Raw genomic sequence first — 13,008 nt, forward strand, 5'->3', positions numbered from 1 at the left:
GCCATGTAAGCCAAAGGACAACACCTTATATTGAAACAGCCCTTCGGGGTGACAAACACAGTTTTATCCTTTGCAGCCTCCATTAAGGGCACCTGCCAGTACCCTTTTGTGAGATCCAAGACCGAAAAGTATCGAGCTTGCCCTAATCGCTCTATCAACTCATCGACCTGAGGCATGGGGTAGGCATCAAATTTTGATATCTCATTGAGCTTCTGGAAGTCGTTACAGAACCGTAACGTTCCATCTGGTTTTGGTATAAGGACTATTAGACTAGCCCACTCACTCTGGGACTCTTCAATGACTCCAAGTCGCAGCATCGACTTCACTTCCTCAGAGATGGCTTGTCGCCGAGCCTCAGGCACCAGATACGGCTTTAAGCAAACTTTGACCTGGGGATCAGTGACAATGTCATGCTGGACTACGGAGGTACGTCCAGGAAGTTCAGAGAATACATCCCTATTTTGACTCACAAACTACCTGGCCTCCTGAACCTGTTTAGTAGACAGGCCATCCGCTATCTTCACTGCGGCGGAGGCTTTCCCCGGGACCGCCGGTGGCAACGGAGCCTTCCCTGCAAACAAGACAGAGAGTGGGCTGTCCCCAAACAGACTTTCCCTATCTTTCCAGGGCTTTAGTAAATTAACATGGTATACCTGCTTCAGCTTTACTGTCCCCACTTTATCATCGTAGGGTCCTTGCCATCTTGCAAGGAACTTACTGTCAACTGTGGGCACAATTACCAGTACCCGGTAGTAGGGCTCAAAGTACCACCAACTGCTCTATTACCTCTTGTTGAACCTTGTCCACCCGGTACAATAGGTCTTGGTTAACAGCCAGGTGGGGAAACACAGATTCTGCACCTGGGTGCTCAGCTACCCCATTGATTACAGTTACCCTCTCGCCTGCACCAATGTAGGATCCTGGAGCTGGGCTGTCCCGAACGTGTCTCGGGACACCTCCAGGTCCGGGATAGATGGGGTCTCTACAGTCTCACTAGCCAACACCTCTAGGGAAAACCAATCGGGGTTACACTCTAGATCTGTGGTGGTGACCCCTACAGCTGGTACCCCAGGATCGGGGTCTACGGGTTCAGGACCCGGACAGTTTTCCTCCCCAAGAGAATGCATTCCGTCCTTCCATAAGGTCCAGAAAATAGGCAAGCCTCTTCCCAAAAATGGCGTCATAAGGGAGATGTCGCACTACCGCCACAACATGTTGTACTTCCCTGCCTGACGCAGACAGGGTAACCCTAGTTGTTGGATACTCCCGGAGGTCCCCATGGATACAGACTATGGCTAATTTTTGTTTTCCTGGGATGTCTTCTGAAATCAGTGACTCATGCACGAGGGTCACCAGGCTCCCAGAATCCAGCAGTGCCTTGACCTGGTACCCGTTAATAAAGACCTGACACAAGGGAGGCTTTTCAGCGGCCAGCAGGGGGTCAGCGATACATACCGTTCAGGCATAGAACGAGGACCGGTGAGCGAATCCGCAGTCCAATCGGTTCAGAAGTCAAGGGGCATTTAGTAGCCACATGTCCCGGGCCTTGGCAGCGCCAGCACCGAATCACAGTGGCTTTGCAGGTCCCCGGGATTCGCCTAACAGGAGCATGGTTTGTGTTACCCCCCATAGGAAGCCGGGACCTTTTTCCAGGCTCCCTAGGCTGGGAGGGGGCTGGCGTGTCTCCCTCATCTGAGCAGAGCCCTGCATCAACTCCTGTATCGCCATATACCGCTCGACCAAGTTAACCAATTGGTCGAGGTTGCCGGGGTCTCCTTGACCCTCCCAGCACTGTATGGCAACCGGCAGTGTGCGCACAAAACGGTCAACTACCACTGTTACACCCTTTGCGCCCGCACTTACATGTTAACCCCCATCCGAGCCAAGATGTCACCTTTTAGTTTCTCATAGTCCTGGGCGTCCTCACAGCTGAGGTCAAAGTAGGCTTTCTGGGCATCTCCTACCAGGAACGGTGCCACCACCTCAGCCCAGTGGTTGGACGGCGGGTTTTCCTGCTCAGCCGTTCTTTCAAAGGCCTCCCCGTTGTCCTCCGGACTCATTTTCCTCAGTGCTCACCAGACTTGATCCCGGGCGGCAGACGGAAACGGAGTCACCGCAGGTGGGGTTCCTTGCTGGGACGCTCGCAGGGACGCAATCTATTGAATCAACAGGCTATTAGTCTGTTGTTGGGCGTTCGCTGCTTGCTGCTGTGCATTGCACTCGGCTTGTTGGGCATTAGTCTGGACCAGCTGCTGTAAGATTGCCTCCATTTGATCCACTGGCTTAGGGCGAAACTTGGTCGGCTTTATCAGGGACATGCACCCTTGTGTTTGCCTCGCTGGTCGCTTGCCCGCATCCTCCACCAAATGTAAGGAACAGTACTCACTTGACCAGTGTACAGAGGCAGGGATACCACAAAGTTCATCAAAGTCTTGTTTATTTAGTCTTGTCCAAATATGTACAGCTGACAAATCCGGATCACAGCCGGGTCCAACAAACACACCACACACTGACAGTGTTACCTCACACTGTCTACCTTCTTCCCCAGACTGAGACACGCCTAAGTCCAGCAGCAGGATTAAATAGAATGCCTAGACATGAGCATGCCCCAAGTCCCGGACTAGAGCATGGGGAACAGGCACCCACCCAGCACATTGCCTGTTCCCAGTAAAAGCCAGACTCGGACTATGCTATGCTATTTATCATGGTGTCCACCAACTACCTTAGTGGACACCTAATCTAGGGGCCTTTACTCCACCAAGGCCGGGCACCTTGGTGACACAGTCCCAGTGCAAACAAAACCTCTTTGAGAATGCTTCCTGCAGCATTCTGGATGACACATGTCTCCCATCATAAATGACTCATGTCACCGCTTCACAACAGTCTGAGAAAGTGCTGTTTCACTGGGGCAGTGAAAAGGCTCTCTCAGCTTGTCAGGGTTGTGAGCGCGTGTGGAGATACGCTGGAGGCTGCTTGAACCACCGTCGCTCACCCCCCTGCCTCTCTGTGCCTGTGTGGACAGGAGGCAACTGTGTAAACTGTACCAAGCTGACCTCACATGCTCCTCCGGGAGGGTGTAACGTCACGTCTTGGTAACCAGTGACTATACCATGTCTCGTGAGCTCAATGTATTTGACGTCAGGTAGGGCAGCGCAGTGCAGTATTTGTCACACTGCTGCCTACCTAATTTTTTCAACTTTTCTTTACATGACGCATGGGGCTTTTTATTGATATGTTTTTCAGAGATTTATTTTCTTTTTAATTCAAACTCAAGCTCTTTATTCTTTAAATATGCAGATTGACACCAAAATTGGGTCCCTGTTTTGGTCATATTGATAAATGTTGTTTTTTTGCTTCATGTAAAAAGAGAAACTATGTAGAATTTTTTTTCTATTTTAGTCTCACTTGCATTTTATTATATATTTTGATACTTTTAAAATATATTTTGGCCTATGGGACATTTACACATCACTGTAACTAGGGCATCCAAATGCGATGAGTGATGCTTCTGCACCATAACGGCCCCTGTCTGGCAAGGTAGAAACCACTACGTGCACAAAACAAGCAATCACCTACAGAATATATTAAGGGGCAGCATCCAAAACCATCCATAGAAACAGTAAAGGGTCACTACCCCCCCTCTCTCCATCTGAGGTATCGTCATTACTTGTAGAAGTATTGTCAGGTGTAAGTCATCCGATTAAAAACCCAGACAATACTGTAACTGCGCCCATGGAGCTCATGGAACAGCCTGAATATTAGAGATCCTCCAAATAAAACATATCATCTCCGTATCACCATACAATAATAGGAATGGGAATAGTCATAGGAAACAAAATGATCAAAAATTCAATATATCCAATAAATATATTTTATATCAAGTCTTCAATTATAAAAACAAAAAAAATCCAGAGCTAGTGGGACATACAAAGAAGAAAATACCCAAGGATTCACCCACTGGTAAATTCATGTGAGATGAATGAAGCACATGACTTCTACAAATACAGGGATGGTGGGGACCCCACTTGTTGGGTTTATCTACAGGTACATTTTGGTCAGGGTGTGCAGATTAAGATGGTATTCCTTTAGAAGGGCAAGTAATGGCTTCTATGTAATGAGACAATCCTCACCTGGGTCACTTGTTGGAAGAACTTGCACATTACTGATGAAACCCAGTAAGAGCTGACGGTTTCTTGACAAGCTCATATTTGAAGTTTTTAATTTTACAAATACTTATAAAAGGTAGAACAGACCGGGGCTGGAATAGGTAGATAGTTATCTTTTTATATCAGGCCCTATAGTTTGTTTGTTTTTTCCTCTCCCCAAACATTTTTGTTGAGAGGGGATATATATACAGTATAAACTTTCACTTTTAACTGGATCTGTCCTTTATGACCGGTAGTCATTCAATACAGGAGACAACACGTGCTCTCCCAGCGGTCCCAATCATCACTCCAAGCCCTCGGCCACCTCTTGTAACTCAAAGCAAGGTTCTGTTTTATCTGCCTGTAAAAATGAGTGTCTGATGGAATAAAGCCAGTTAGCGACACTGACTACCATAAAAACACATAAGGGAGGGCACTAAGCATGGAGATGCTTCTCTGTGATTTTTTTTATGTCTAACAAGAACTGATTTTTGGTTAAAACATTTCCGACATTCTGAGCATGAAAATGGCTTCTCCCCTGTGTGAACTCTCTGATGTCTAATAAGATGTGATTTATTGTTAAAACTTTTCCCACATTCTGAGCATGAATATGGCTTCTCTCCTGTGTGATTTCTCTGATGTGTAATAAGAGTTGATCTATGCTTAAAACATTTCCCACATTCTGAGCATGAAAATGGCTTCTCCCCTGTGTGAATTCTCTGATGTGTAATAAGAGTTGATTTATGCTTAAAACATTTCCCACATTCTGAACATGAATATGTCTTCTCTCTTACGTGAGCTGTTTGAGGTTTAGCACCTTTTCTGTGACTTTTATTCTGTGTTACAGTCTGTGATGAATCAGAAGATCGGACCTGTTTAAAAGGATCAAATAATACATTTTTGCTGTAATTGGATGAAGATATATCTTGGATATTGGCATGCTCTTCATATATATATTTTATGATACCACAATCATCTACTTCAAAATGTGAAGATACCGGATGTTTCTCTAAGTTCCTGGTACAGTCATCTGCCAAGAACAAAAGACATTTTATTATTGATGAATAATATACCAAAATATTCTATTGAAATTGTATTACATTTCAGTATAAAAAAAATCCACAGAAAAGCATGGCACAAATTAACTGACTAAAACATTGGTGGCAAAAAAGATCACGATCTAATAGTAGATCGAGGGGCATAACTATGCCAGGTTGGCCCCCACCTTCAGCAACTTCCCTGCAACCTCCACCCAATCAGTCATTTTAAATACATATAAATAAAACATTTCCTAGCACTGGCCAAGAGGCGTTAATTGCCCCCTTAGTTCCCCACACCATAGTTATCTCCCCTAAGAGTCTATTTCACAGTAGAATTCCCGTGTAGTGCGCTCAGGAGAATGCCCCCTTGATGTCTCCAAACAGTAGTTATCCCCGCTTAGTGCCTCCACACAGTAGTTATGCCCCTTACAATAATGCTTCCCCTTACTGGTCCCACACAGTAATTATGCCCCCTTTGTTTCCCCTTCTACAGTAGTGCTGTCCCTTAGTGCCCCTTACAGTAGTGAAGCTCCCTAATACCGAGCACATCATGCTCTTCCCAGCAGCAGACGTGATGTGATGACGTCATCTTTCCTGCTGAGCTGAGGAGAGCGCACAGGCCGGGGGATTATCTTTTGTCTGTTCGCTCTCCTACTCAGCCCAGCAGGTACAATGACATCACTGTATCACACCTGCTGCTGGGGAGAGTGCAAGCAAAGGAGACCTGGGCTATAATGGAAAACAGATACAGCAGCTGGACTCGGAGGGAGGAGAGTAGAATGGACAGTAGGAAGCACAGTCCTGTCACTCTCAAGTAAATAAACTGGAAGGCACGCTCCATAAAATCTTACTTTTTTTGTGGATTAACCCCTTAAGGACCCATGACATACATGTACAGTGGGGCAAAAAAGTATTTAGTCAGCCACTGATTGTGCAAGTTCTCCCACTTAAAAAGATGAGAGAGGCCTGTAATTTTCATCATAGATATAGCTCAAGTATGAGAGACATAATGAGAAAAAAAATCCAGAAAATCACGGTCTGATTTTTAAAGAATTTATTTGCAAATTATGGTGGAAAATAAGTATTTGGTCAATAACAAAAGTTCATCTCAATACTTTGCTATATACCCTTTGTTGGCAATGACAGAGGTCAAACGTTTTCTGTAAGTCTTCACAAGGTTTTCACACACTGTTGTTGGTATTTTGGCCCATTCCTCCATGTTTTGGGGCTGTTGCTGGGCAACATAGACTTTCAACTCACTCCAAAGGTTTTTTATGGGGTTGAGATCTGGAGACTGGCTAGGCCACTCCAGTACCTTGAAATGCTTCTTACGAAGCCACTCCTTCGTTGCCTGGGCAGTGTGTTTGGGATCATTGTAATGCTAAAAGACCCAGCCACGTTTCATCTTCAATGCCCTTGCTGATGGAAGGAGGTTTTCACTCAAAATCTCACGATACATGGCCCCAATAATTCTTTCCTTTACATGGATCAGTCATCCTGTTTCCACCCCCATGCTTCACAGTAGGCATGGTGTTCTTTGGATGCAACTCAGCATTCTTTCTCCTCCAAACATGATGAGTTAAGTTTTTACCAAAAAGTTCTACTTTGGTTTCATCTGACCATATGACATTCTGCTAATCCTCTTCTGGATCATCCAAATGCTCTCTAGCAAACTTCAGACGGGCCTGGACATGTACTGGCTTAAGCAGGGGGACACGTCTGGCACTGCAGGATTTGAGTCCCTAGCGGCGTAGTGTGTTACTGATGGTAGCCTTTGTTACTTTGGTCTTAGCTCTCTGCAGGTCATTCACTAGGTCCCCTCGTGTGGTTCTGGAATTTTTGCTCACCGTTCTTGTGATCATTTTGACCCCACGGGGTGAGATCTAGCTTGGAGCCCCAGATCGAGGGAGATTATCAGTGGTCTTGTATGTCTTCCATTTTCTAATAATTGCTCCCACAGTTCATTTCTTCACACAAAGCTGCTTGCCTATTGCAGATTCGGTTTTCCCAGCCTGGTGCAGGTCTACAATTTTGTTTCTAGTCTCCTTCGACAGCTCTTTGGTCTTGGCCATAGTGGAGTTTGGAGTGTGACTGTTTGAGGTTGTGGACAGGTGTCTTTTATACTGATAACAAGTTCAAACAGGTGCCATTAATACAGGTAACGAGTGGAGGACAGAGGAGCCTCTTAAAGAAGAAGTTACAGGTCTGTGAGAGCCAGACATCTTACTTGTTTGTAGGTGACCAAATACTTATTTTACCAATTAATTCATTAGAAATCCTACAATGTAATTTTCTGTATTCTTTCCCCCCATTCTGTCTCTCATAGTTGAAGTGTACCTATAATGAAAATTACAGGCCTCGCTCATCTTTTTAAGTGGGAGAACTTGCACAATTGGTGGCTGACTAAATAATTTTTTGCCCCACTGTACGTCATTTCTGGCCGGGACTTAAAAATGAGAAGTTTTGTGGCTACCTTCCATGAAAGCCTGTGAGATCCAGCCCCCTGTATTACACTGTGTAATACACTTACAGCCAATGCATTACAATACAGAAGTATTGTAATGCATTGAAAAGGGGATCAGACCCCCAAAAGTTGAAGTCCCAGAGTGGGACATAAAAAGAAGTTAAAAAAAAGAAAGGTTTTACAAAAAAATGAAAAGTTTCAAGAAAAAAAGCAACCTTTTCCCAAAATAAAAATAAAAAAATTGTAAAAAATAGGAAAAAGAAAAGAAAAGTACACATATTAGGTATTGCCGCGTCCATATTGACTGGTTCATTAAAAATATTATATGACCTAACCCCTCAGATGAACACCGTCAAAATAATAAAATAAAAACTGTTCTAAAAAAACATTTTTTTGTCACCTTACATCACTAAAAGTGCAACACCAAGTGATCATAAAGGCGTAACAATCTAACAGTCACTTCATCCCGCAAAAAATAAGCCCTTACCTAAGACAATCGCCTAAAAAATAAAAAAAAATATGGCTCTCAGACCTGGAGACACTAAAACATGATTTTTTTTGTTTCAAAAATGCTTTTATTGTGTTAAATGTAAAATTTTTTATAAAAAATAGACATATAAGGTATTGCCGCGTAGTAACAACCTGCTCTATAAAAATATCACATGACCTAACCCCTAAGTTGAACACCGTAAAAAAATAAAATCAGTGTCAAAAAAGCCATTTTTTGTCACCTTACATCACAAAAAGTGTAATAGCAAACGATCAGTCATATGCATTCCAAAATAGTGCCAATAAAACGTCATCTCATCCCCTAAAAATGATACCCTACTTAAGACGCCCAAAAAAAAAAAAAAAAAAAAAAAAAAAAATATGGCTTTTTTTTTTGTTTCAAAAATCCAGTTATATAAAACTTTAATAAAAAAAAGTATACATATTAGGTATTGCTGCGTCCGTAAGAATCAGAATCTGCTGTATAAAGATATCGCATGAACTAACCCCTCAGATGAACACCGTAAAAAAAAAAAAATGGTGTAAAAAAAGCTATTTTTTACACCTTACATCACAATAAGTGTATTACCAAGCGATCAAAAAGTCAAACGCACCCCAAAATCATACCAAACAGTCATCTCATCCCGCAAAAAATTATACCCTAAATAAAACAGTCGCCAAAAAAATAGAAATCTGGCTTTCAGAATATGGAGACACTAAAATTTTTTTTTTTCAAAGATGCTTTATTATGTAAAACTGAAACAAACAACCCCAAAAAGTTGTCATATTTGGTATTGTCGCGTTCATAGCAACCTGCTCTATGAAAATACTACATGATCTATCCTGTCAGATAAACGTTAAATAAAGTGAAATAAAAACGGTGCTAAAACAGATATTTTTTGTTAACTTGCCTAACAAAAAGTGTAATATAGAGCAACCAAAAATCATATGTACCCAATATAGTACCAACAAAACTGCCACCTTATCTTGTAGTTTCCAAAATGGGGTCATTTTATTGGAGTTTATACTCTAGGGGTGCATCAGGGGGTCTTCAAATGTGACAAGGCAACTTAAAATTATCCCAGTGAAATCTACCCTCCAAAAACCATATGCCCGTTCCTTTCCTTCTGGGCCCTGCCGTGTGCCCGTACAGCAGTTTACGACCACATATGGGGTGCTTCTGTAAACTACAGAATCAGGGCAATAAATATTTGCTTCTGTAAACTACAGAATCAGGGCAATAAATATTGAGTTTTGTTTGGCTGTTAACCCTTGCTTTGTTACTGGAAAAAATTGATTAAAATGGAAAATCGCCCAAAAAAGTGAAATTCTGAAATTCCATTTCCATTTTCCTTTAATTCTTTTGGAACACCTAAAGGGTTAACAAAGTTTATAAAACCAGTGACTTCAGATCTGAACTAGTCCTTAAAAAGTGGGATTTGGAAATTTTCTGAAAAATGTCAAGATTTGCTTCTAAACTTCTAAGCCTTCTAACGTCCCCAAAAAATAAAATGGCATTCACAAAATGATCCAAACATGAAGTAGACATATGGGAAATGTAAAGTAATAACTATTATATGAGGTTTTACTATCTGTTTTAGAAGCAGAGAAACAGAAATTTGGAAAGTTGCTAATTTTTATTTATTTGGTATTATTTTTTTTTATAAAAATGAAAAATATTGACTTAAATTTACCACTATCATGAAGTACAATGTGTCACAAGAAAACAGTCTCAGAATGGCCTGGATAAGTAAAATCTTTTTAAAGTTATCACCACATTTCTGATTAACTTTTATTAACTCTTTCTGGGAGGGAGATGGGAAAAACAGCAATACTACCACTGCGTTTTTACGTTATAAATTTTACGGTGTTAATTTTCGGTATAAATAACATCTTTATTCTCTAGGTCAGTACGATTACAGTGATACCAAATATACGGTATCTAGTTTTTTTTACATTTTACTACTTTTTTGTAATAAAACCCTTTTTTTTAAAAAGAAAAAAAAAGAAAAAATGTTTTTGCATTGACGCTTCCCAAGACCCATAACTTTTTTTTCTTTCTATGGAGTTGTGTGGGAGCTTGATTTTTGCAGGACGACTTGTATTTTTCATTGGTGTCATTTTGGAGTAAATGGCGCTTTTTGATCGCTTGTTATCAAGAATAAATTAGCAATTGTATTTTATTTTTATTTTTTTTAAGGCATTCACCGTAGGGGATAATTTATGTGATATGTATGTAGTCCAGGTCGTTACGGATGCGGCAATACCAAACATATGGGAGAGAATGAAAAGCGTATTTTCAATAGAAAAAAAGCATGATTTTTTTTTATAGGATTTTTTTTATTGAATAAATGATTTTTTTTTAACCATTTAATAGTTTTTTATTACCACTTTATAGTCCCACAAGGGGACTATAACAGACAGCTTTATGATTTATTTTAAAATGCAATGTATTATCCCTATAGTGCATTGCATTTTAAGGTCAGTGCTATTCTGACATTGACCAGCAGGCTGCGCCAGAGAGGAAATTACTCAAGCCTGGTCTGGGGCTTACACGAGACCCCAGCCAGCCTTTACACACATTGGCACCCCGCAATCGCATGTACGGGGTGCCGATGGGAGACAGAGGGAGTCTGCTCCCTCTGTCAGCACTTTACATGCAGCAGGTGCCATTGCCTGCGGCATGTAAAGTGTTAAACAGCCCGGATAAGCACTCCTGACAGTCCAGGCTGTTAGAGAAGGGCCGCGGCTCTCATGTGAGAGCCGGGCACCCGCTCCCCACTGCATGGGAGAACCGTGCAGTGCTTAGACTGGGCCGCCGTAAAAAAAACGCGGCCCAGCCTAAGGGCCCCTAGTGACCGCCATAAAAAGGCGTATGGGTGGTCACTAATGACCCCATTGATAGCATGTTAAGGCATGTAGGTGAATTTATTTATGCACGTGTAAGAAATACAGATTAATACAGATTTTTTTGAATTTTTGGGAAAATAATGTAAGCCATATATTGTATTGGTATCCTGTTCTCAGCAACTTCCTGGTAATTAGAGCCTATACTTGTCCTCTCAAAGCCAGTGTGAGCGAGTACTGTCTATCTGGACAACAGGCCATTAGCATATCAAAGGTACTGTAGTTGTCAATTATCTAAAGAATGGCTGACAATTGTCCAGTAGGTGGTACATGGCTAGTGGGGCAGGAAAATGCTGGAAAATCCCAACATTTCAGCTTCTTCTATTAGTCTTCAAGAGTTCACTGGAAATAGCTAAAAAACCATAAGGAACCACCAAAAAGATGTGTCCAAGCCATATTCTAGACAATACTAGGACTGGCTGTTAGGAAGGAAGGAAGGAAGAAGCGAAGAGGCAGAAGAGAGAAGAGAAAAGTGCTACAGAAGAGGAAACCTGGAGGGGCCAGAGCAAAGACAGGGACTGGAGAGACATGAGAAGACCTCTGTATAGTAACTAGACTGTACTGTAGAGGGATAGGAATTTGTTGTTTGGTTACCAAATGGTCTTGGGAGTAACTTTATTACTAGTAGTAATTATTAGTAATTGTTATTGTGTACAAGTCTCTCCGTATGTGATATTTATTTTTGTTCCTTTATACTTTCATATATACTTATCAATAATAATAATAGTAATATCATTATTCCCACATTGCACAATATATCTATTTTTTCTATTTGTATAAGCAGAATCTTAGAGACCTCTCTGCTTTACTTAGTGGTCACTACTCACCTGGGCGGTTATCTGTAGGAATGTCCTCTGTACTCTGCTCATCACCCCTCATATAGGTCTCTGTAACATATATAATGTTCAGATCTTCACCCGGATTCAGAAGCTGTGAATCAAATATTGTAGAAGTCATCAGACGGTTGGAGAAGTCGTGTGGAAGGTTTTATACGACCTGAAAAGACGACCAAAAATGACCGGACAGCAGGAGTTATCTGACCCAAATATCTGCTGGTCTCCTGTATAAATCCAATCTGATTGCTTCGTTATTCCAACCAGTTTGCAATGCAGGGAGAGTAGCCCGTATATTCCATCCCTAACATTATATTGTGTGTATATAACATTACATTGTTTGTGCACTTGTTGCCTTTGCTGGACGTCCCAGGGTTGTGAAACAGATATCAAACACCTGGCAGGATGGGGCACACTATCTGATGACGAATGGGGCACACTATCTGTTTTATCCATCGCTTATAACAGCGAGGAACATGTGATGCACTCAGCTTTCATGATGTATTCAGCTCCCATTATAAGGTCTGCCTTATTGGTCTCATTTTTCGGATAAAGTATGGTATTTACACCTTTGGAATGTATTCAGCTATCATCCCTCGGATAAAGTATGTTATCCTTACATCCTAAGTATATTCAGCTATTATCAACCCCCTGAGGAACCCGTTTGGGGGAAACGCGTCAGAGTATTATTACCAAATCACGCAGTATTATTACTAAATTGCGATCAAGGGATTTTTTCTTACCATCTTTTTCACTAATTTTCTATCCAGGGGTATTATCACCATCTGGGGCTTCCTAGGGCGAGACAGGGCAGGCACGAGGACAGGGAAATCCCACCATCAGGGATTGTCCCTGGGCTGATGTCTAATCAGGGCCTGTACAGGGTGAGTTTCCCCAGGTACTAGTATCATTGCCCTAGGCCTTTTTACCCATGCCACCACAAGTGCCCTAGTTTTTGTCCTCATTGAAGTTACCTACATATTTTGTCATCCAGACTATCCGGTGGATGTCACATGTATGGTGGTAGCTGGGCTACATCTTTGCCCATGATCATTTGTTTTCTACTCGTTTCTGAATATAGGGCGATTATTATTTTTATCTTTATTAAAAGTTTAGTACTGTGAATCCGA

At 41.9% G+C, this 13,008-nt stretch overlaps 1 protein-coding gene and 1 pseudogene across 1 annotated transcript in view; one reads left to right on the forward strand and one right to left on the reverse strand.

The window, feature by feature from the left end:
- LOC121003519 overlaps nt 1-13,008 on the forward strand; it is an 869,303-nt pseudogene that overhangs the window by 339,898 nt on the left and 516,397 nt on the right.
- The window catches only part of LOC121003546 (zinc finger protein 22-like), a 717,821-nt gene continuing 709,283 nt past the window's right edge, over nt 4,471-13,008 (reverse strand). Inside the window, exons 3-4 of the mRNA XM_040435448.1 lie at nt 11,873-11,975; nt 4,471-5,175 (exon numbers count right to left, since the gene is read on the reverse strand). Of these exons, the coding sequence (XP_040291382.1) occupies nt 4,541-5,175; nt 11,873-11,975 (738 nt within the window). The 3' untranslated portion in view covers nt 4,471-4,540. The remainder of the gene's footprint in view (nt 5,176-11,872; nt 11,976-13,008) is intronic.

This window comes from Bufo bufo, chromosome 6 (assembly GCF_905171765.1).
Source record: "Bufo bufo chromosome 6, aBufBuf1.1, whole genome shotgun sequence".
NCBI lineage: Eukaryota > Metazoa > Chordata > Amphibia > Anura > Bufonidae > Bufo > Bufo bufo.